This window comes from Larimichthys crocea, chromosome XIII, assembly GCF_000972845.2.
Source record: "Larimichthys crocea isolate SSNF chromosome XIII, L_crocea_2.0, whole genome shotgun sequence".
NCBI lineage: Eukaryota > Metazoa > Chordata > Actinopteri > Sciaenidae > Larimichthys > Larimichthys crocea.
In genome coordinates this window covers 3,521,490-3,547,308 of record NC_040023.1, presented here as the reverse complement: position 1 = coordinate 3,547,308, position 25,819 = coordinate 3,521,490, and the positions used below count along the sequence as shown (strand labels likewise).

Sequence of the window (25,819 nt, the reverse complement as noted above, 5' to 3'; positions counted from 1 at the left end):
TGTGACTCTGTGGCATGTCCAGTGTGGTGGATACCACACTTTAGAAATCTATTAAACTGGATCTCTGCGAAAAAACAAACATCCAAGCAGTGAATGTGTGTGAGTCTATATTTAAATAAAATTACATATGTGAACATCCAGCTGAGCTAAGATGATAATTAAATCAGATTTCACCGATAAACTTTTACAACCCAGAAATATTTAGGTGCCAAATGAGGAGTATGATGAGGATAATTTAGTCCAAATTACTCACATGGTAAGAAAAACATCATTACAGTCCATTCTTATCTCATAACAGCCAGAAGACATAACATAACAAACACTCCCCCTGACGCTGTGAAACTGTACTGAAGCAGTTCGTGGTTTTCCCAGAGACGCAGTTTGGCTGAGCGCAGCGCAGCGCACCGCGGAGCGCGCAGCTTCGGACGCACCTGAACAGCCGGAGCGGTGTGACCACCAGTGAGCTGGAAACAGCTTTTTCACCTGCTCTGAGCCACACACACACAATGCTCTGCAACATCTGCCACGTCGTCTTTAAAGAAGAGAGGAAGAGTCTGAACGGAGTCTTTGTTGATGTGGAGTAACATGTCTACCTCTTTGGCGTCTCTCATGGACCAAATGATTCGTTTGGGACTTAAATCCGCCGACGTTTAAACGCGCTTTATGTTGCAAACCTTAAGAAAACCGCATGTAAGCGCTGCAAAAAAAAACTCATTGTACTACAATGTACCAGAGCATCTGCGTGGAAAACTTAAAGGCATGCTGCATATTGAGCGGTGCGAACCTGCGAGCGAGCTGAAACAGATGGACAGGAGCTCAACAACACACTGGGTAAGTCTGACAACTGTACTAACTACTACTGGATGTTTTTGTTGCTTTGAGGAACTGAAGCACAGTCTATCGCATGTGACAAACTTGTTCTTTCCTATAATTCTCAATTAATGTTTTCATAATGTCCTCTTGGTATTCTTTATTCATTAAAGTCCTATAATGATCCTGGAGTGCTTCCAGAAGTGTCCTTATGATGCTTAATGTTATCTCCTCCAGTACTCCCACTGGGAGCATTAAAGCTGATTCCTTTCATATAGGGATGTCTCCTTGCATCCTAAACAAGCTGCCCTCACCTTTGCTTTCTTTGACTCCCAACATGGCTCTACTTTAAATTTCATTACATCTGTGGGAAAGCACTGCCCACTCTGCTCATCAGACATACCGTACCTCTCTGGAAGATGGTTCAAGGATAATCAGATCTGCTTGTCAATATTTGAGTAAAGGACTTACACCTTAAGTAGATGAGAAGCTTTTAGCTATCATGCTTTTCAGAGGTGACCCTCCTCCCCTCCTTCCTCTTCTTGTTTTCTTGTATGGATTGACCATACATGTCACTGCCTCCCTGTGCCGGGGATCATTAACCTGTTGATGTGTGGAGACGGATGCTCATGTCTCTCCTGAGCAGTGAATTCACGTATCAAAGCATGCAGGGGGAACAAACTAATGAGAACAGATTGTGCCAGCCTGTTCTGTATCATGTTGTGCATCAGGTTTGCCTCGTAAAACCAAATACTACAACATCTTATTTCACACATTAGTCCTCCTCCTCCTCCTCCTCATCCTCCTCCTCCTTCTCTGTGGCTGAAGGTGAGCTAATAGGAGCAAAGTGTTTGGTGGGCAGAGAACCTGCAGACTCAAGATAGGAAGCCGCTGCTCCACTTTTTTGTTTATGTGATGGAACATAATGAAGAGGTAAAACAGAGAAAAACAGAAGCGAGAGGGGGAGATGTGCCATGCTCTTCATGTGTTTGTAAGTAGGCGTCCGTTCTTCTTTTTTGTTTTCCGCTGTGATCTCTAAACTCTCTGTCCTAATAACTGTGCTTCCACACAAACAATGCTCTGCTATTCTCTGCTTTCAGGCTCTCCATCAAATAGATCCTTTCCCTTTCCCTGCAATTTATTCAGCCCATTATCTCCTTCTCCCTGTCTAACAAGCTGTTGGATCCAAACCTTTGAATCAACTGACTGACGGTCAAAGCGCAGGTTTCATTTTCAATTAGAGACGGTCATGCTACTTCTGAAAAACTTCTGAGAAGCAGTGCTGATGTAAAGTGCGACACAGGGAGATCTCCAGCAGTGTTAGCAGAAGGCAGATATTGTATTTTAGGTGGGCTTAGGCAAAAGTGAGTGGGCTAATTTTTCCAAGAAAAACAAACTTGAAATCTGCTGAGTGCATCCAGAGACTCGGCTCCTAAGAAAAACCTCAGCATCAGTCATTTTCGCGAACACATTTTACTGTAACCATGATGATAAAAGTCCCCTATCACAAAATTAAAAAAACATACAAAAAGTCTAATTTCTTTGCCCAACCCTAAATTGATCCAGCTTTAATCTTGCACTGTTTATCTACAATAACAGTCCAGTTTTATCATTTTTGTATCTAAAACACAAAATCTGGAGTGGGACCTCTAGAGCACTGCACTGCTTTATACTTAAACAAAGTGTCAGACATAAAGCATGGAAGGTGTTGACTTAAAAGAGAAATTAGCCACATTTCTCTGAGTAAAACAACAGTTTATTGCATCATGCCTCATTTGATTTAACTCATTTCCCCAGACTCAAATCCTTTTAGTGAGGCGAAATCCGACTGGCCAACAAAACTCATCAGTTCCTCTGACTCAGAGTCTAAAATGTTCCCTCCATCTCTGCCCCTATGACTATTATGTTTGTGATTATATTGTGAGAAGTACTCTCTCCATGCTTATTGCAGTTCAAGAGAGACGCTTTACGTCATTCTAGGTTATAAAATCATTTTCTCTCCGCTGATTGGTGCTCTGCTTCTGCAGACGAGAAACTTAATTGTCCTCATATTTTTGAGTACACACTGTCATTGACAAAAATGAAGTCATTCTCGAGGAGAACAAATCCGTTTAGATTCAGCATGAGGTCAGGTGATAATTCAGTGTCATTCAAGATCTCTGTGTCCGAAAATAGAGTTGTGCTTCAGGTCTTTTAGAAAAGATGAAGATTGAGTGGATGTGAGGAGGCAGATGTATCATTGATGCATGTGCTGCAGATTTATGCAAAGAGGCATGTAAATTATATTTGCATGAGCAACTGGTGGAAGAAGAACAATGCAGAATTCAACAGTGCCCCATCTCTAACCTCCAGCTTTGTGAAGAGGAAAACAGGGACTAAGGGATGTTTTTAACTGACTCTTTTGTCATAGATCCAGATACACAAACAACACAGTGGTTGAGAGGTACTGGTTACAACAGCCAACAACCTCATATGCTGTACTCACTCCATCTAATGAGGATGAAAGGGATGCAAAGTACTTGAAATAAAATAGCTTTTCCACTCAAAATAACATGTTATTGCTTTATTAATGACCTGGTTTGATGCATTATGAAGTTGTTTTTGTCTTTGCCTGGGACCCCTCAAGCTGACTGAGGGTAGATCTGAAGATTTTACCAGATTAGTGAAAGGGTATGAAAAACCAAAACATATTTAATGTCACTGACTTTGTTTTCCAAATCGAATGAACCCCCTTAATTAAAATCAATATTTTAAAACGTTCACAACAAATGACAAATTCAATCAGTGGAAGAAACATAAAACAGCCTTCAAATAACAACTGATATTACTTTTCTCGGTCTGTGTTCCTACAGAAACAGTCCAAGAATACATAACTGTGGGCACACAGGTATTTCAAAAAGGATAATTTTAGAGAGGAGTTTCAGTAGCCTACATTTTTCCCAAACCCTGAATCTAGATACATTCGTACATTCCTCTTAAGAAAAACAGTATAAAGTATAAATAAGTAAAATTCAGTGTACACTTCTTTTGCTAAATTGTCTTCAAGGCATAAAACTTAAGTTGTGGTATGTTATGCTAGTAGTTGCTCCCCCAACTGACTCAAGTGACATCACATGAGGCAATTTATCATGGCTATTTGGATCACTCCTTTAAGTAGAAACTACTTAAAATCACCGGCTCTGATAAATATTTATGATAAACTCTGCACTGTAAATATGAAGCTGCAGCCAGGGCATGGTAGCTTAGCTTAGCTTAGTTTAAAAACCGGAGCCGGCTCTTTCCTAAGGTTAAAACAAACCTCCTACCAGCACCTCTAAAGAAGGCTAACGAAAAGCTAAATTGTCATCAAACGATAGCAGATGGGTTCCAAGATTAGATTTTGGCCAATGTGTTCCACCTCTTTTGCTCTCCACAATACAATCAATACTAATCGGACTACAAACGGAAACCAGAACACTTGTGGGGCCAAAATGTTGCTCCCTTGTCGACAGGTATTGCATTCATATTCAGATATCTGCTAGAGATGAGAAGAAATCTGTCTTTCTGTGTAACAAGTTGCTAATCTGAGGAATTCTTGGAGTGGGATATTCTTTTATCAGACGATAGCCAAAGGGTTGCTGATGAGTTGCCAATGGATTGCTCTAACGTTGACCAATAAATACAACTTTATGTTTTTACACTTGGCTTTTTGTCCGGATTAAACAAACAAAATATACAGTTTCGCCAACTGTACTGTTTAATCCATTTTATCCGCTTTAGAAGTGTTGGTTAGGTTTTTAAAATTTTATTTATTTTATACCCCTTTCTTCCAATCTTTATGCTAAGCTAAAGTAACCATCTATGAACTGTAGTTTAGATCAGATTATCAAACTACCCACAAACAAGACAGTCAATAAGCATATTTCCACCACTATCCTGCAGGAAATGGTGTCATCTTGCATTTATTTGAACATAAATGTAAGGTTTCCATGACTAAACCTTATTATGAGCTTATAAGCCTTATTTCACAATGCTCCTATGTGAAGCCTCCTATATAACTTGAAATAACTCTCTGTGAAGCCACTGCTGGGTGCAGTGTCATGCTCAATAAACTGCTCTTGTCAGAATCACTTTGCTGAGTCGCGGTGGAGGTGCTGCTCTCTGACCCCCTCCCTCTGAGAGACTGGCCTGTTTCAAAATGATTGGCCTCACAATAGAAGGAGAGCAAACTCTGAGGATAGCTGGAAGGGTCCCACTCTTAATTTGTTGTGATGATGTGCCCAGCCTCCTTACATTGGCTCCACTGCCTCAGGTCCAGTACAGTCATTCTTAGTAACTAAAGAATCACTGGCCTGTTGCTGTACTTGCAGCCTGTATTCAATGGATTGTGTATCCAGATGATCATGTTAAATAAAACAAAAAATGTCGGGGCTTGTTAAGGCAGCATGGCTTCAGAAACGTGTAATTGGATCCAAATAGCATTTAGATCCATACAGATGATACTATATTTGTATGTATTGTCTGACACAACCGATGTGGTACCCAAACACAATGGCACCAACAAGGTGTGTTCACTGTTGCTTTACCTGGTCTGTGTTTGTAAAAAAGACTACTACATATCTACATAATAGTGTAGTATTTAGTTTTATTAACATTGGTACTTTAGATACTATCTAAAGTTAAATTAACTGAGATTGTATCACTTTAAACACGTAGTATCGAAAAAGTATCAATACCTTTGACAACCCTAGATTTTGCTCTGAATAGCAAAAACAGCAGGTGGTCATACGCCACTTTCTTGATGAGGTCAAAGACTTCTAAAAGTAGTTTAGTTGGTTGATCATTGTTTTTTTTCATGCAGCTTTTAACCGTTTTTGGAAAGGTGTGGTTTCTTCAGCCTCTAGAGTAGTGGTTTCCAAACTTTTTTAGACCACAGCATCCCTTTAATGGACATTTGTTTTTGCCATGGCACCCAGAGCTGACCAACCTCCAACAACATGCAACATGCCTCACCGAAAAAGACTGGAGGCATTTTAATGGGACATGTGAGCCTGCTTTGGCAAAGACAACACAGTCAGTGTCAATGACTCAGGAGTTTTCTTGTGTGTTGTATATGATGTTCGCAATGCTCAGTACCACAGCAAACCAGACAGGGATGGATATCCGTTTTTATACAAGCAGCCAAAACCTGCCCGTTAAGCCATTAGCCAAGCAATGCTCAGTCTGATTTTGGTTTTGTTGCTCGGCTCAGGTTCAGAAGCGTGTTGTGTTACCATGACAACTGGCAAGAGCGAGGTGTCATGTCATTAGCGGTGGCATAACTGCATATTAATACAGTGATTTTGGTATTTGCTGCTTTTTTCCCTCTGTTTTGTTATGTTATGTCTGCAAAACGTAACACGCCCTTGTGGTAAGTCGTAATTAGAAAGAGGAGTGGAGCGCTGAAAGCCTGTATTGGTGAACATAGAGGCACTGTTAGATGCAAAATGAATTAATTATCCAGCAGCAGCACATTTTATTGAATTCAATAACTCTGTTTCCTCTCTAAGATATTGACGCTGAGGAGGTATAATTTCCTCTAAGAGGGGATAACTTGGAGGGAACCAACGCTGTCACCTCATGAACTAAGTATAGATTATGGTAGTTTTTGTAATGTACTACAAACATTGTACTCATCTAAATCTCTATATGTGGTATCAGACATAGGGTTTCTTGTGATTTTGTTTGAAGTCATTTGATTTGCTGCAGACACTGTAAAGTTTTGATCCGCTGAAAGTCTCTTGATTGTTCCTTCTCACCTGCATGGTGGGACGTGATTATTTAATCACCATTAGATGTCGAAATAGGATGTGGTCTATATAACAGGCTGTGTCTTAATATGATTATTGAACTTGAAGGAGGACTTAGGACTTATAAAAGGATGAAGCAAAATAGATGTGGTGCCAACACTTTTTTTCTCCTCTTACGTCTACTTACAGTGATCAGCACCTCACTTTATTTTTCTATATTTGTTACCATGTAAAGTGCATTTGAGTACCTTCTAAAGAGCTATATAAAATACATGGATTATTATTATTGTATATTAAAAATGGTTGATTGATTTTCAATGTGGTGAAACGTCATTAAAATTCGTGCAGCACTCTTAGCCATTCCTCAAGGCACCCCAAACCTAAAACCATCACCTTGTGTCTTTTATACATTTTCTTAAGCTGCTGTTGTTGTGCCTGAAATATTCTCTCTGCTAACAGCAAAAGTACATAAATCACACAGAAAACGTCAAACTAATGTTGGCAGGAAAGCCTGGTTTGAATAATACATCTTCACAGAAGCTTTGTGTTCATATAAAATGAAAAATGAGCAAAACATTACTGCATACAATATGTTAAACATCAAACATATGTTTACTTCACGTTTTCATATCTGGCTCATTGTTCTGTACATCCCCCACAGTTTGTTACGCGGTGCTTTAAGTTGTATCGTTCCAGTGCCTTGTGATGCAGTAAATAGAAAAACAGCTTTATTAATTTCTCTGCACCGGGTTCAGGCCACAACTTGACATCAAGTTGCTTTTCTTTGAACTTGCATTACACACATTAGACCCGAGGGAAGTTGACTGTTTTGACTTGTGGGTATTCTTTAACGGTGTTTTCAGTCCAACAAGAAAGCCTTAATGTCAGGACTCTGTGGAGTCTCACTTTAATACAGTTTTCATGTTTGAGGATAACATGTTCTTAGTGGGTTTGTCTGGGTTTCCACTCACAGCACGACAATATGAATCATTAAACAAGTGTATAGTGTTTAGTTGGATGCAGTGGTGCAGTCATGTTTACTACGGTGGCTCTGAAACAAGCAAAAAACACAACTAGAGCCAGTGTTTAGTTCATCTGTTCTAGGGTACCGTAGAAACAGTTCAACATGGTGGACTCTGTGTCATCTGTAGATATAAAAGGCTCATTCTACGGAAACAACAACAACAAAACAATTCTTTTTTTAAGGCGATTATACACTGATGAAAACATACTTATGTATTTTATATTCACTTTCTGCCACATTCTGTAAATAGAGGCCCATAAATCAACAATGACACACTGGACCTTTCAGGCCAAACAAGCTACTTTGTGCATAATGTCGTCTGATTACATCCAAATGCAAGGTGAGTCAAAAAGGCATGATTACACGCTATAAAGTGGAGCAGCAACATTAAGCCAAACATCTATCCAAAATATTTGGTTCTAGGCTTGGTGACATAATCACCACCCACACGGCTAGATGTTAAGTGCTGTGTAACAACTGCTCTAACTGTTAGACAGTCATTAAAGGGACTACAAGAGGAGGGTGAGGCAATATAATCTTTAAGGCAGGAATGTCGGATTCTGAAAGTTGCAAAAATTGTTGGATGCGGCTCAATTCTGACATCATAAAGATGGGGGTTATTAGACATTGTTTGACCATCTAACAAGCACTTTAGACCTTTAGACCTTTCATTGACTTGACTTGTGTGCAATGTTTGATAGATTAGAAATAGAGAGATAGAAGCTCTCCAATCATAAAGTTGTTGACTTGTCTTTTTTGTCCTACAGAGACATGCTGTATTACTGAATGGGTGACAAACTCCCAGTCACCTTAAATACCCTGTGAAGCCCTTTCCATCGCATTGTGCAGGACAGGGTCCCCCAGCAAAGTGGCAGTCATGTACCAGGAGGTGGCCTTTCTGGCAGGCAGCACCGAACACCAGTTTACCACCTTCCACTTCAACCCTGTGGAGAACCCGCAGGAGGTCACCTCCAAGAAGGGCCTGTTCTACAAGCGAGCCCAGCTCCTCCTCCAGCCTCAGCCTCGCCAACAAGATGGAGATGAGATTGGCCTGGCTGATGGGGCGGCCATTATTAACGTGGGGGGGATCAAGTACCGCATCCCCTGGTCCACGCTGGAGGAGTTTCCCCTGACAAGACTGGGCAAGCTGCGCAGCTGCAGCAACGAAGCTGAGATCATGGACGTATGCGACGACTATGACGGCAGCCGCAATGAGTATTTCTTCGACCGAAGTCCATCGGCTTTCCGTACAATCGTCACTTTCTTGGCAGCGGGGAAGCTGCGGCTCCTGAGGGAAATGTGCGCCCTTTCCTTCCAAGAGGAGCTGCTGTACTGGGGCGTGGAGGAGAACAACCTAGACTGGTGCTGCCTCAGGAAGCTGCGCCTCAGGCAGGAGGAGTACAAGGAGCAGCAGAGGTTGGAGGAGGAGGATGCCGAGCTGACCTCACCGCAATCCTGCGAGGAGAGCCAGCAGCCTCCAGGAATGGGTTCACTGGAAGAGACCCATACGGGGGGCTGCATGCAAAGACTGAGGGACATGGTGGAGAACCCCCACTCTGGGCTGCCAGGGAAGATCTTTGCCTGTCTGTCAGTGATATTTGTAGCCATTACCGCTGTGACGCTGTGTGTCAGCACCATGCCAGACCTCAGAGAAGAGGAGGAAAGGGTGAGTTCAATTTATCTTTTCACCAACCAGTAATAACTTTATTTAAGTATTATTCACAGATTCAATTTAAAGTTATATTACCCAGAAACTCATATCTGGTCCCCAGATTTAGTTTCTTGAATTAAATCCTGACAATTACTGAATTGGAATCATTCATTCAAGTCAGTATCAAAATCATTCATCCAACCATGACTATTCACACAGCGACTCCGGAGCAAGGAAGGTAAGACAGGATCAAATTACCAATTTTAGGAAAGAAAAAAAACAGCCTTAGGTAGGGATGTGAATGCTTCACATCTGCTACAGTAGAATTCAGATTATGTTGATGCAGCAGCCCACATATCTTCCTGGCCTTTATTGTAAATCATCGTGACAGAGACAGAGGCAAAGGCTCAGGGACAACCAGGCTTCTCCTCCGTTCACTTGAATACCAGATTATTGTGGAGCCTCTCACTGCTTTTTTGCAGCATACATTCCTTCACAGCAACATGAGATCCATGTTCTCCCAAATACATGCGGTAATTGACAGTGCATACACAAGGCAAAGATAAAAAAAAATACATATTCACACAGTTCTGTATTTGCAAAATCCCACAGATGTTCTTCCCATGCAGTTGGTTTTACTTGACCTTCTTCCAAAAATGAATATGAAATAAGCTCAAATGAATATGAAAGAAGCTCATTATTGTTATGTAACATGATGATTATGCAAATTGTAGCCATAAAGTCTTAATCTTTACAGTTAAAGGCTTGTTTACTCGAACCTCATCTGGAGCTGACCAGTAAACAAACTGGGAGCCTAATATGGAAAATACATTGATCTATGTTATGTAGACTTTGATGCTTCATATAAGATTAATTTTAATTGCTAAGTAGACTGTACATAGCATTTCAGAATGCATCTTTGATGTTATAATACAAAGAAAACAAGAGAAAATGTAACACCCCTGAGGATGAGTTCAACATTTTAGGAACAGGCATGTTCACTGGGGTATAATTAGATTAGCCTAGCATAAAGACTTGAAACTAGGTGGAGCAGCTAGACTTGGCTTGGAAAGTGAAATGAAAAGTAAAATACCTGGCAACAACTCTAATGCTCTAATTAAAATGTCAAATTTAATTTATTTAATGTAAAAACACTAAATTGGCGAAGTGACCAGTCAACTATTTTTAATGGATGGTAGCTAGTCTCTACATTTTTTTTAAAAGGCACTATAAAATATGTATATGTTGATTTGTATATACAGTACGCAAAGTAGCTACAGTATCGTCTGGCTAAAAGGTTGCTGGATTTGTTGTCAGGCCCTGTTTTCTTGAATAAAAGGCACAAAAAGAATCCAAATAGTCACCAGATCTAGCCAAGTTAGCAACAACTGACAGAAATGCCTTGAGGTTCCCTGAGGTTTCTTGAGATAAATGAAGTTTCCACTCCACCAGGAACAGTGTATGGTAACCCACAGTGTAGGTGTAGATGCTGCAAGCAAGTACTGGCCTAATGGATAAACAGTTGTTTATCAAGGAACTGTTACGCTATGATACTCACCATAAAACCAGAAACTGTTGTTATTTCTATTTGTGTGTGTAATCAATAAAGCGAGACCCATTATGTTAATTAGTGAGGTTTAGAGGTGGCATGACAGTCACTCTTAGAAAGAATATTTCCCAAATGTTGAGCAATTCCTTTAATAACAGTATCCAAATATGATTATAGCAAACATTATTTTGGAAATCAAGTCAAAAGAAAAGAAAATGCAGCTGATAAAGCTGGAACCTGTTAGGTAGGAATGTCTAGATAAAATGATGATACTCATAACGTACGGTCCCCGGTCTCTAATTAGGTCCGAAAAGTGAGAGCGGAGCACATCCACTTGTTGCCGTGTTTAGCTTTCATCTTGCAGGAAGAGAAATATTTCTACCTCAGGCTTTTGTTCCCACTAACTACACATGTTGCCACAGTCTGACAAGTGGAGCAAAATAGCATATTAAAGCCGATGATGTCTTCCTCCTCAGCCTTTTCATGTCCGCCTTTGCCTTCAGAGACTTCAGAAAGCCTCTGATATCTGACTTCAGAGCGTCTTTGTATTGCACTAATTCACCTCTTGAATGACATCAGCGGACCATAGCATGATTAAACAAGAGCCCAGCACAGCTTCTCCCGCTGTCAGAGATATGTCTTCATCAGTAGGCTGCATGGGAGGGGGGTTGTCTGCATGAAGTGCGTAAGCTTCAAAGGGAAAATCAATCAAAAAAACAAAGTGGGTGAAAGCTGAACGAGGACCCACTTAGCATAGTCCAATCTTATCTCTAATTGTCATCCGTCATTACACGCCTCTACGAATCTGCAGTTTTAATTATCAGAATCAGAAGAGCAACAGGTGTGATTAGGGCTATGTTTCTCAACTCAAACAGCTGAAAACAGTGTCATTGTTGCACCAATTAACCACCCAGAGATGCCTGCAGAAGTGAGTCTCCTCTCCTGAGTGAGGAGTTCATTAGAAGAACCCAACCTGAAGCCAGCAATGGGAGGCAAACCTCGAAGACGCAAGGGTTTATGGGTATAATGAGGTGGCTGTCTTGGAAAACGTTACACAACGCAGGGAGGCAAACCGCAGTCTGACACTTCTTTGCGTTTTCTTAACCTCCACAAACGCTAGAGACGGTGAAATTAAAAACAAAGTGCCATCCCCAAGTGCCAAAGTCTGTTAATATGAGCTGACACATTACTCCGTCCTGAAAATATTGTGAGTACACTTTTGTTTACAACCTCTGGCTCGCTGGTAATTAATCTGCGTGCACATGGATGGATACCGAACACAGAAAGGAAACTTTCTCATAATGGTTCAAGAAGAAACCTAAAGGTGTGATTCCCAGCTGACATGTTCTCACCAATCATTGTGTCTACCGGGGTGTCAGAGCGTCTCCTCTCTTCATTACCATGTTAGGAGAAGAGTTTGGCCTTGCTCTGAAAATGTATGCATCTGCTCTATGAGTGGGTTTTGCTTCCTGTATTGTCCTCATTCAAGCTGATGTCAAGCATTCCAGTAGCTGAACACTTTGATGAATCCAACTCAAGTTGGTAAATTGCCTTTGCTAATTACCACATCTCTCTCAGTCGAGTCCGCCTACTCATCCTCCTCCATTACACAGCCTCCTAATATCCATTAGTTTTGATAGTCAGTCTTTTACATCTGTACAGATCCTCCCTATGCTAATGAAAGTAATGAAATGATCATTTCCTCAGATACCCATTTCAATATTGTAATATATTGTGTATTTGTTATGTATGATGTTTTTGAGACTTTGAGATTATGGCTCCAGTGTTGCAGTGTAAATGCAGTAGTGCTTTAAATTCAACACATTCTGATGTTAACGCTAAATCCACCTCAACTTGTCAGTCTTTAAGTGATACATGCCATTATAAACCTTTGGATTTGACTAACAGAAGTCAGTAATAGTGAGGTTCTGGAAATGAAAACACACATCATATCCTGAATTGAGTTTCTGCTCTGTAATTCTGTGGCTAATAAGTTACATTATATTCTTTTAATTGTATTTACACACTTACAACAGGTTTAGCCAGTGAGTTACCGCTATGTGTATGAACTCTATGATTGTTTACATTATGTCCACCCCAAAGAAAGTGCTTGTTTACACATCCAGCAATGAATCATTAGCACTTACTTACGTCGTTTAGCGAATGCAAGTCCAATATTCACTCAGTTTTTGTTATATTGTACTAGATAAAAATATGTGTCTCTTTTACTACTAAATCCACTATGTTCACCAGCTAGTTGCACATCCTATCTTAGTCTAATCTTCACTGTTTGGTGTAGAATTTTTGAACTCAAGATGAATGCAAGTCACTCTACCTCTCTGTTTTGGTCCTCGTCAATTTTTGGGGGAAATATCCAGGTGATTTAGCTGCTAAATCCTATGATATGTTCACCAGTTAGTAGCTAACTGTGGCTATCTTTGTTCTGGGCTGGTAGTAAACTTGGTTTTTAGGGTTTTTTTTGGCTGAAAACAGCTGCCTGGTATAGGTGAAAACAATAAGGTGGTAAGAGTTCACCAAAACAGTGAGCTGAAAGATGCTAAAACAGTTCAAGAATAGCAGAGCCGAGTGATGTTTTTCTGTAGGTCCATCACATACACATGTAAGACGCTCAGAGCATTTTCTCAACAATTTTATTTGCCAGTAAATGAAGTCATGTTAGATGTGTCAGATGTGGATTCCGGCCTAAATTAAATTGTACTGCTACGCATGAGGACAATGCAACTTAAAACTCAGGAAGCAGACATCTTTATGTGATGGGTCACTTGAGCCGGAGCATGTTCGGACAGAAACCAGAAGTTTTTAAGCAGCTGCCTGAAATGGAAAGCACTTAGCCTGACTCTCTAATCTAATGTGGCTCTTAGAGAAGCATTCAGTAGCTGGGAGACCTTTCTATACCCCCCTTCTCTCTCTCTCCCTACACACACAAACAAAAAAGAAGAAGCTATATTGCATTTCACATTTCATGGTCCCTCTTCCACTCTGGATGAATAGGGGATTAAACATCTCAAGTGTTTTGTCGATTTCTTCCCTCACTCTGTTCACATACGCATCTTTGAAATCTGTTTTCTTGTCCCATTTATCTCCTGTGAGAGCCCCGACTGTGGATCTAACCTTTCAGTGACTCTGCTCATGCCTTAGAGCCTTATACACTCCATTCTCATGTAAATCCCAGTCACTTTAAAGTAGACCCCAATCCCGGTCATACATCATCACAGGGGAGCAGGGAGCCATAGCTCAGCGGGTATGGACAGGCGAAAGAGAAATGTGTGCAAATGCTGTAGGAAAATATAGAGAATTGCCTTGGTCTGTGCTGAAAATAGGAGGTACGCATCACTCTTTTCCTCCTGACTGTGAGTTAGGCATATACGGCTGTTCATGCTCAGAGAAATGTGCAATCCGTCACGACGGTGATGATTTGTGTTTCTCATCCAGGGTTCGGTGAATAATTTCTGCTGAGTTGAGGAATGATTTCTTTTGAAGTACAAACTGTAAATCTGACATTGGAATAATGTCCTGTGTTATGCCAGAACTTCAGCACTATTCTACTGTCAGTTTCAAAATGCGATACGTGACTTCGACTTTACAAAAAGCGAAGGAGTGGATAACGTCAATTCAGATAGGCACAACCGCACAGTACCATGCACTTGCCACAACTTTTTGATTTATTCATACGTTTAAGTTTTCAAGTGGATTCTAAAAACAAAACCATAAAATCCCCCTAAAATTATATTATGCTACTGTATTGAACTATCTGGAGAGCTACTGAGGGGGAATTTGTTTTTGTGATTTGAACCTCCACTGAACAATATCAATATTTGCTTAAATCAAGAGACTGTGTACGAGACCAGACTAGCACAAAATATCATCTCTTTTTCAAGGATAGAAAACAGAAGATGATCTATAGATGTCGAGTTGACATGTGCTTGGATTCCTTTTCTATTTGTTTTATTCATGTCTTATATTTATTTTTGCAACCTTGCCTGAATCTCAGCATCAGCTGTCAATGCTTCTTCAGTATTTCTCTGTCAAGAATGATTAATGACCCAACAAAGTGGCCAGACATTGCTTATCCGGACATCTATATATTGAATCACCAGCTTACATTAGGCTGAATGTTGCGGGCTGTAGCTGTCCTTTGAGAGTCTTCAGTCTCTCTTCAGGAGCAAGGAAACAAAGACCAGGCTTAAGATTATAGAAGTTTCACAACTTGGAGGCACCAAAACGTCACGGTATAGGTTGCAACAGGTTCATCTGAGGTTGTCTGTCCTCTCTGATTACATTTATATCTAAATCCCATTATGACATGCCTTCAACAAACACTAAAGCCAAAAGCTTTTTAGCTTCAAACTTTCACCACCACAGATATCTAACTCTCCACCATATGCTTTAGCAGTTTTAGAATTAATTGAGAACCAACAAACCTAGTGTAAAAGTGATTAAATAATGTATTTCTCCAACCCTGTTTACTGCTTGCAGAAAAAATGCTTCAGCTGGGCTCGCTCTAATTACTCCTCCCTGTGGAGTTGCAAATACATCCGACTGAACAGCCTCTCGACACATGAAGAGGAAACACCATTGACTTAAAGTATTAGGAAATTCGTCTCCTGTTACCATAGAAGCATTTGCATTAGTAAACATTTGCAACCAGAGTCGTCTCACTGCCAGTACTACCCAATATTTTAAAAATATTTCTTCCAGCGTGACCGCAAAGGAAGCACTTTGCTGTGCTGGATTTAATGACGGATACTGACCGAAGATTCTCCGGGGACATGAGGGTAGGCTTGTGCTAAAATCTAATCAGAACGTGGAGAGAATTTGGAGTCCCCGAAGATTGAGCTTTTCAAGTTGTGTTCGAATGTTCTGCTTAAGTAGAATATCACTCAAAATGTATATTTTTTTAAGGCAATCATTTCCAGCCCAATTGAGCTGCATCAGCCTCGCTCATAAATGTTAATGCAAATCAACTCCTGCCTGTAATGGGTTTGTGTTGAAACAGCAGTTTGGAACAAATGAGTTCTTACTAAATCAAAATAAACTTCAGCAAAAACTAGATGCTAACTGGATGACTTTTACTAACTGTTGACTTCTATCAGTTATAGTGATGGATTACATAGGGGGGCAGAGAGAGAAAGAGTGAGAGCATACACTTTACAGGGCTTCAATATTGATTCTAATTTAGATTAGGCTCGATCAGATGAAACTGTAACGATCCCCATGGGCAATTTGGGTTCCCACAGCAGCGGAGTGCCCAATATAAATAACCGTGTATGGGCATATAGTGTAAAGACACAGTGCTCCTATTGTTGTAGGATGAAGTGAATAGTCAGCTATTTAGCTCTGCCATTATCAGGTGTACAGATGGTGTACAGTGCAAATACCCAGCAGAGCAGAGCACTAGTCAGAGGTAACATGCATGCACTAAGGTGCGTGAGTGGCTTTGACAGTGAACAGCATGTATGTATCCTGAAAGCTGCTGTAGAGATTGCAGGTTGAAAGGAATAAAAACTAGTAAAAAAAAATAGTTTTGCCCAGCAAAGAGCAGAAAGCATCGGCCGTAAAGTTCTATAGACCTCCCCAAAGAGCCGACTATAATAAATACATATTGACAAGCAACAAAACTGCTTGGGTGGAGGCCAATGCCCCGCGTGTGTGAGTTATAGCAGTGTTTTCAGGCTATTGAAAAATAAATAAATCTACCAAAGGATTAAAGAATTTGATCAATTTCCATGACGGAGGTGGATTAGACCTCTTGGATGTTGTTTATTTAAAAAGTTCTAGACAAAGTATTCGTGATTATTGAACCGGAGCAGAACATTTTGCCTGCTAATCAACACTCTGCGTCTTAATCACACACACAAACACACAGAAGCAGTGAGGAAATTCACTAAACTGTAAGCTAAGACAGCCTGGTTTGTAGGGACGGAGTGGAGGAATGACTGATATCATTTGGTCGTTTTCAGAAATGATTGGACACACAGCACACACTACACTATTGGGTACATTGGTCATATTCGTTAGAACATTAATAGAGGAAGCTTTCATCTGCTTCCTCCCTGAGGCAGGTTTCTCTGTTCCACCCCGTCCTTCACATTTGCCCAGACATCCTAGTTACTTCCAATCATCTCGAAATCCAACATTCAATGTCACCGATTTCAAATTGAATGAAAGAAGAAGAAGAATTAAAATGAGGATAGAAATATACAATTGACTGACAGTGTTTGGATATACAGCAGACAGGCATTAGGCCCTGTGCTGACGGTGAAACGTAACAGTTTAAATAAGCACTAGGCTAATGGTTATTGAGTACATCGTTAACTGTGGTGGACGGCAGCCTATCCCAGCATTCACGATGTAAGTGGCAGGGTACGCCACGGACAGGTCGTCAGTCTTTTACGGGGCTAAAAATAGACAGACAAATACATTTCCTCTATGGGCTGTGTTGGGTTACCAATTCACTTAACTGAAACCAGTCTACAAATGACAGGAACTGTGTTCATTACCAATACAGTTTCTTTTTTAGCTGTGCACAATTATCGCCTTGCACGTCATGAAGATGCTACATTAATAGTAACCTTCTGACAGGGAACACCGTCACTGGATTTTAAATATTGGATGGATTGCAATGAAATTATATACAGGAAGTCATGGTCCCCAAAGGATGACGTGATAACTCTGCTAATCACCAAATCTTACCTGCTAAACATCAGTGTTTTGACGTTTTTTCTTATTGATATGCTGCCATGAGCATATTTTAAGCCAATGTCTCTCACATCTATAGTGTGTGCAGTATAATGTGAAGCTGGACTAGCAGCTCTACTATATATAGCAGTAGGTAGCCGTAGCCAAGCAGTTTCTCCGTGCTAAAATTACTTTTCGTCAGCCCCAAATATTTCATTCAGCTCTGAATACAGCACTGCTGTTGGCCTCTCATTCATGTGCAACGTCGTCACGGTCCACGAAGGTTTGCTTAACGTAGAGCTTCTGTTTAAGCATAACTCTCATGTTTGTGTGGCTGGTTCAGTGTTGTTTTTGAGTCAGTAAGTCCAAACCACGGACTCACTGTTGCCTTCTTGCCTGATGGTAAAAGTACCCTTCAGCCTCAGGGGGCAGAAATGAAAACAAGAATGAGGCAAATCGCATGGTTCAAATGGATCAAAAGTGCCAACATGGTTGGAAAATCTACATTGATTTTACGCATTTAACAAAAATTACATTGTCTAAAACTGCCTAAATGTAAAAAACAAAAAAAAGTCTCTAACAGTAAGCAACCTAACGATTTTGTCTTCATAATTTGTTGAACTGCTGCAAGTTCTCATTTGTCATGTTGGCATTAATGCTTGTACCCTGGTATTATCTTTGGAGCATCAGAGCTACTGATCCATGAATAGTTGAGTTAATGTCGTTGTGTAACCCGTGTAAGAAGCAGAAAGAACGGCACGTAAAAACAAGCCTTTTCATTTTTGTATGTATTTACTTCATCTTCAGCTCCGGCTGTTGGTAACAGAGCTCTTTTCATCCTCTGTGTAACTCTTTTTAAATATTTATGACTGAACACAACTTGCCTTGCAGCTGATTGCTTAATGTGTGAGAACGTCTAAGTGTGACTTTTTCTTTTGTTTTGCACATTTAGACAATAAATTCACAACCCAAACTTTGTTCCTATGGATGGGAATCCTAAATTGTTCTGTAATAAGATTCTCGCTCTATGGAGAAGCATTTTAAGATGGTTTCTGGAAGAGAGGGAAATGTGTTGAAACTCAATCTGGCAGGCAGAACAAACACTCAGTACACACAGCAGAGCCCAGCGAGGTGAACAAATGAGAGCAGTAAATAAACCCATTAAAAGCATGGGTGTGCCGAAGACACAGCCACTTCAAGTCCGCCTGTTTGTGAATCACACCCACTCCAACCTATCTGTGGGTATCAGAGGTGAGGCTGTCGCTTCTTGGATTGTTTGGTTTACATGCTTGTCTTCAGCTGTGACCGGGGTCAGAGTCCCCTGATCGCTGAGACGTATAATTGTGTGCTTTTAATTTGATCCTCTGTGCATACATCAGAGGCTTTTCAGCGTGGAGGACGGGTGAACAGGCAGGCAGGGAGGGAGTGGAACAAATGCACTGAGCCAGAAAGCCTGTGACAGACAACAATCCAAATACGCTGGTCAAATTCAAGGAAAAAGGGATGGTGTCAGTTGCAAATGTGTTACCAGCAGACTCCCCTGTTGATGCACGAGAGCAAAATGATGGAGGAAGTGTGAAACATACTGGTTAGCATGTGAAAATGAGTGTGCTCCTTAAGGATTTGGACAGTAGCACGTTTATTTGTTTTGGCTTCCGACTCTTATTACTTTGGATGTGAAATGGCAGCATGTGGTTAGAGGGTGGATTTCAGCTCAGATCTGAATCACTTAAGTGCGGCAGCAGAGCTGTAATATCCCTACAATTGAGCTAAACTGGCAAAAAAGAAAGATGCTTTTGCAGATTCCAAAAAGGTTTATGATAACCCAGACATCAGGCGTATAATCGGTTAGAGGAAGAAAATATGATACTGAGAGCTAGACTGTAGCAGATATACTTTACCCCAGACTGGACAGAGAAGCTGTTTTATTGAATAAGACAATATTCAGCAAAGCACTGTTGCCTCTTAAATCTATCCAAATGTTTTTGGCATTCTGCAAAAAAAGAATATGAACAAAAAGTGTTTTTGTTTTTATATTTCACATCCAATTTGGCTTAAAGTCCATCCAAACCCAGGTTGACAATCTGTGCTCTTAACCTCACAGTTACTTTATTATTTCACATTTCAAAATAAGAGTATGACGGTTTGTTGACAGCTGGTCAGAGACCTGTGGAGCTGGGCTTAGGGAGATAACTTACTCCTTATTGTTTATTTTCAATTTAACTGTGGACTTCAGCCAATGGAAACTTTCTGATGTGACACTGACTAATAGAAAATAAGACTCCATATGTCCTCCTGCTTTGTTTGTACTCCAATTCAAGTCTGTATACTGTAGATATAATTTAAGGGTGGTAGGTGGATTTAAACAAGCCTCCACTGCTACAGTGGCACCTCACTTGCACAATAATGTTATGATGTTTATAAAGGATTTTACTTTTTAACCACTTTTGACCAGCTGATGTCCAAGGGATCATTGATCATGAATGTCTGTACAATATGTCATGGCAATTCCTCGCATAGTTGGCCCACAGACATTGCCATCCATCCATTCACACTGCTTGCAAAAATCTGCATGTCACATTTGTGCAAGCAAGGTAACTTCAGGAAAGGCCCAAATATAGACGAGACAGAGGAGTTAGTGCAGTCCAAAATTATTTATTAACACAGGTGGTGAGACACGCCAGGGTCAAACAATACAAAAGAAAAGGCAAGGTCCAGAATAGCAAGGATACCAACGCACAAGGACAAAACAGGGCTAAAGGCTTGACACATTGAAGGACAACAAGCTGACAATAAAACCAAGGAGCTGTCAAGTGACGGCATGGCGACAAGACACAGATGAAAACTCACGAGGGTGGAACAGATAATTAAACCAGGCCAGAAACACAGCAAAGGCAGGAAGTAAAAGGTACTGGCGCACTACAAAATAAAACAAGAAACCCAAAAGAGAAAGAGATTTTGTCTGATTTAAAAGATGGAAAGCTATCTTAACAATAAACTTGTGGCAAGTCGTCTTCCCCCCGTGGGTACTTCAGCAAAGGAACCAACACAAACCGAGTTTCTCTTTGTTCACTACTCTCTACTCGCTGCCCGACGTCTGTTTCATAGTTGCTGCCATTTGTTCCACCTCTCCATCCAGGTCCAGCATGCTACTGTTTTAAAGGACAGTGATTAACCAAATGGTTACAGGTATTCTAATCACCTCAACTGGTGCTGCTCCCCTGGGTCATCCCCACACCTCTCCCCTGCAGCTGCTGCAGACAAAACTTCAAGTCTCACCATGCACCATGAAATCAATGTTCCTCTACGTCACAGCTAAAAATGAGGGCTGATGGTTAGCTGTAAAGCTGGTGTCACCACAGTGTGAATATTTTTAAATAAATTCTGTATTTTATCTGACGACAATGTATGAAAACCATAAATACACAGCACAGCACTTGCACAGAAGCGAAATTGTCATTTTTCTCAAAGCCTTTGACAAAACCGAATTTTAAACTATAAGTATTTTAGAGACTTTACACTGAGTAAAGACTATGGAATATGCTCGAAACAGCTACCTTCATCTGTCACAGGGGCAAATCCTGACTGCTTTTCCTGTCAGTGAAAAGACGTAAAGTTGAGTAATGGTGCTACTGAAGAATAAAGCACATCAATCAACTGACGGATCTATAGCACTTTTGATCATGATGACGACTTTACTCTCTATTTTCTCCTGCGCTCTCATTTTCTTGGTCAGCCTTGACTTTAGCAGTTTATTACTGCTGCTGCCGCTGCATGAAAGACTGCAGCCGATAAGTGATTTACATGGTCCTTAATAGGCTTAGTAAGTCGGATATCTCAAGGGCAAAACCCATGCTACATGCAAAATGAAGTGTGTACTCTGAAAAATGCATGAGGCTCAATCTGAGAGGAGGGCTTTTTTTTTTTTTTTTCTGTAAGGGCGGTCAGTTGGAATGACGTCTCAATGGAGCAGTGCTGTTGACTGAGCAAATGCTGAGGGAAGTGGTTTGCTAATATATAAACACTTGTGGACGTTCAAGATAAATTTTACAACCGGTGTATATTGTTGTTACTCTAATGGCTCACTAATGTCATCATATGTCTCCACACAACCACAAAAGTCTGAGTTTGAGACACAACAGGACTAAGTCTGCAAAGATGTTTTTTAGAAATGTAGAAGTAGGTTAAAAAATCAGCCTACTTGGATGGTCTCAGTCTCGAAATCCACTTTATTTTTACTTCTTGCCTTAGTCTCGGACAAAGAGGACTCTGGATTTTATTTCAAGACTGCTCAAGACCACAACTGATGAACAGCACCCAAAATAGAACAGTAGTCATTCTGTGAGGTTTACTGAGACTATTGGGACTGTGCCTCAACCAAAGCGATTTGGAAGACTATAGCTACATATTAGCTACCAAAGTAGGCTATATACTGTCTGGTCTTAGTCTCGACTTGGTCTCAACCCTTCAAAGTCTTGGTCTTGTCTCGTTCTCGATACACTCTGGTCTCGGATAAGGTGGTCTTGACTACAACATTGTCAGAAATCTCGAAAAGATTTAAAAGTGTCTTAAGAAACTTTTCTTTGTTGCTTGATCATCTCCATACATTATCAAATTCTACAAGAAAATAATCTGTTTTGTTCATTAACATTTAAGCAATTGAAGAAAAAATGAAAATCATTTTCAAAGTTTTCCTCCAAGGGCGACTTAATGACCAACTAATCTCTTAGAATTACGATTTCAAATATTTATGAGCGGTATTTCAGCAGTCTTCAAAAAATAGATTACTATTAAAGTCGAGAATATTTCAGCTGCAGAATCCACAGTATCTTTCTTATGTAACATCGTCTGCACATGTACACCTCTTGATCACTCAGGTGTGATGAGTCAGTGAGGTTTACGAGATGAGATAATCAAAGCCTTCGTTTTACACTTCATGAATCTTTCAGCAACGTCTCTGCTGTGTTTTGTTCTGCGAGCGAACAGTCACCTTTTTGTTTTGAGATCAAACGCATCAAGCTCTCCTGTCACAAATCAAACAGCAGGATTTGAAATAGATTTTTAATTACTGACTTCATGCTGCGTCTTCTTGTCACCCTTATCTGAAGCACCTTTGGGGTTCACATATCTCTCGCACTGAAGGGTATTATTGCTGGTGCATAATGTAACGCAACCCTAAATGTCTGTCTTTATGTCTTTATTTTATCCGCAGGGTGAGTGCTCCCAGAGGTGCTATAACATCTTTGTGCTGGAGACGGTGTGTGTTGCCTGGTTCTCCCTGGAGTTCCTGCTACGCTTCATTCAGACCCAGAGCAAGTGTATGTTCCTGCGCACGCCTCTGAACGTCATTGACGTGGTGGCCATCCTTCCCTACTACATCACCCTCATTGTGGACTCTCTGTCAGTGGGAGGGAAACCTGCAGGCTCAGGGAACAACTACCTGGAGAAGGTGGGGTTAGTTCTCCGAGTCCTGCGAGCCCTACGGATCTTTTATGTGATGAGGTTGGCCCGCCATTCCTTAGGCCTGCAGACACTTGGTCTCACAGTGAAGAGGTGTACGCGTGAGTTCGGCCTGTTGCTGCTGTTCCTCTGCGTGGCCATGGCTCTTTTCTCCCCACTGGTGTTCCTAGCTGAGAGCGAGATGGGTGCCAAGCAGGAGTTCACTAGCATCCCTGGTAGCTACTGGTGGGCCGTGATCTCCATGACCACGGTCGGCTACGGAGACATGGTGCCCAGAAGCATTCCCGGCCAGGTGGTGGCGCTCAGCAGCATCCTGAGCGGCATCCTCCTCATGGCCTTCCCTGTCACGTCCATCTTTCACACCTTCTCTCGCTCCTACTTGGAGCTGAAGGAGGAACAGAGCCGGGCGTTGAGGCAGAAGCTGGACTTGCAGGACAGCACCAAGTCTCAGAACAGCGAAGACTCTCAGGAGATGGACAGCTACCACGGCATCACAGAGGCCGCAGCGTCAACCATACAGCGAAGGAAGTCCATGGCTGCTCAGAGGGCTGTTGAGCTAAGAGCGTCCATGAAAACTTAGCTGCTCTGTCCGTATGCATTCAAGTGGCAGCCGAGAAGGCTCTGACACCCATCACTGAGACTTCAGAGTTGACAAGCTGTGGGATTGTGAGCTGGGAGGAGATTTTCTTCTCTGGGGCTCGATGTCTCTGCTTTGATCGTGTGAAGTGCTTGTGCACCAGAGTGTATCTGAGTTTCTAAAGTTTCTGAGAGCAGTTTTTCCCTTAAATTTGACTTTAAAAGATGGGTAACAGTACAATATTTATAATTGAAGAACTGAAGTCAAATAACATTTAAAAAAGTGACTGAGACACTGACTGCGATTCAGACTTGAGATGAGTCTGTGCAAAAAGGGAAATCTAATACCAAAACATTGTTATTCAGACCTCAGACTAATAATTAATGTTCCTCATGCAACTGCATTTAAGAGCATTATCTGAAATAAAGCTGTTTGCTGATATCATCTCCATTCACTCTGTATTGTATTTGACCAAATCAAATAACTTATTGTACCTGAGGCTCACACATATACACAATGAAGCAGAGCTAATTAATCTCCAACATAACAACACAAGGCTACTTTAGTCTGTCAAAGGGCTGTACAATCAGTGTTGCTCAGTGGCAAAGGACAAGAGGATTAGTCCTACATTCACGTGTCTCCGTTAGACAGCTTCGTCCACTGCACATGCTGATGTTTTAAAAAGAATAATTAGCATTTTGGGAAATATGCCAATCTGTCACACATTGGGACCAGTGACCTGTGGACCAAGTAATTCTTACAGCGAGGTATAATTACAGTTTGATGTCTGTTCAAAAAGGCAACAGCTTCAGGGCTTTGAAAAAGCAACAGATCCCAAATGCCAAAAGTTAATTCATTTTACAGTCACACAGGATTTCCTCATATAACTGCGAATACAGCACTTCATTTTCTTTTTTGACTTGAGTGCCTTGTACTTTGAAGTGACACATTTAAAAAACCTATTTCCCCAAACTGTTGTCAAGTCGGAGCCTACCAAAGCGGCACAAGTGCTTGAGAGTGCAAATTAGGTTTGGATATTTTTAAATATCTAATGTGTGTAAAGTTTGGTCAACTCTGAATCACAGTCACTAGATTAACAGAATCATTAAAAAGCATGAACATATTACACAGAATGATTTAAACTATTATATCTGCAATATTTAGGTTTTAAGGAATGAGAGTACAGCTTTGATGAGGAACGTGTGGTGCAATTCGGCATCATTCGAATAGAAACTTTGCGACATGAATCCATAGCCTGAGGAACAGCCTCTTTTGAAAAATGTAATAAAGATTATAATGAACACAATCCCACGTGGAGAGCTTTGATTTTTACAATTCATTATACACAAGGACAATGAAATTTGCAAGAGAGTGCGTGCTATACTTCTGCACTTAGAACATCCTAAATTGGTCCGTCTGTGGCCTGGTTCATGTTTTTTTCCCCCCACATCCGTTCTAAATAATAAATGAATTTTGTTTCCAGTAGTGTTGGTGTTGGCTCAATGCACTGTGAATTTGATAAATGATGACACACTATTAGCACTGCGAGTTGGACCTGGAAGTGAATTCAACGTATGGCCGAGATCTTGAGCAGTTCATTATAGACTAAAATGTCTTCAGCGTATGTTTCCAGTGCCACGTGTGAAGTCAGTGAGAGATTATTTAGAAAGCTGTAGACAGGAGGCATCTGATTCTTGTCTCGGGGGTGACGTGTTAACGTTAGCATATTAGCTGACAGTTGCCTATTCTACATATGGAGCAGACACATAGCAACATTAGCATTGGAGTTTCTCTGGAGTCCTTTTGACAAAACTATTAACGAAATCCAATATTCACTCTCCTGTTGCTTTGGTATTGTTATGGAATTTTCTATCCTTAGGTTACTTGAGGTCACGTGTGAGCCTTGTGGTCCTCGGCAGTATTAATTGTTTGTCTTTGACTAGGTGCCACCATATCTCAACACTGTGGTGGCCAGGGTCGAAGAGACCTGTTGCTGCATTCCTAGACATAATAGATAGCTAACTGTTGACGTTCCATTAGCATGAACAGACAACAGTGTCTCCAGACTAGAATGTGTTGAAGGTGAACACGAACATGGGTAAATGCATTCCCTTTGACTATTTTGGGCGTAAAGTATTTGTGGCGTCATCTATGAGGGTTTAAAGTGTGACCACCAGCATGAGTTCATCAGAATGCGAGACCGACTCAGGCACTTCTGATGAACTTTGAGAGTGTCTCTAGTTCTCCTTGGCCAAGCGTCAATAAATAATACAGCAAAAGA

The 25,819-nt window shown here is 40.9% G+C and overlaps 1 protein-coding gene across 2 annotated transcripts; it reads left to right on the top strand.

Moving 5' to 3' along the window:
* Nucleotides 1-265: 265 nt before the first annotated feature.
* kcng2 (potassium voltage-gated channel, subfamily G, member 2) lies at nucleotides 266-25,293 on the top strand. 2 transcript variants are annotated; one of them, XM_010740981.3, is made up of 3 exons: nucleotides 266-831; nucleotides 8,370-9,268; nucleotides 22,714-25,293. In XM_010740981.3, the coding sequence occupies exons 2-3, from the start codon at nucleotides 8,480-8,482 to the stop codon at nucleotides 23,539-23,541; spliced, it is 1,617 nt and encodes a 538-aa protein (XP_010739283.1). In that variant the 5' UTR covers nucleotides 266-831; nucleotides 8,370-8,479; the 3' UTR covers nucleotides 23,542-25,293. The 2 variants fall into 2 exon arrangements, with proteins under 2 accessions (XP_010739283.1, XP_019115324.1); XM_019259779.2 differs by lacking the exon at nucleotides 266-831 and adding an exon at nucleotides 1,737-1,801.
* The last annotated feature ends 526 nt before the right edge of the window (nucleotides 25,294-25,819 follow it).

Bases quoted from the DNA above. Each gene is read 5' to 3' on its own strand.
- kcng2 (XM_010740981.3), top strand. From the start codon at position 8,480: ATGTACCAGGAGGTGGCCTTTCTGGCAGGCAGCACCGAACACCAGTTT. The intron at 9,269-22,713 runs GTGAGTTCAATT...TTTTATCCGCAG, and splicing joins TCAGAGAAGAGGAGGAAAGG to GGTGAGTGCTCCCAGAGGTG.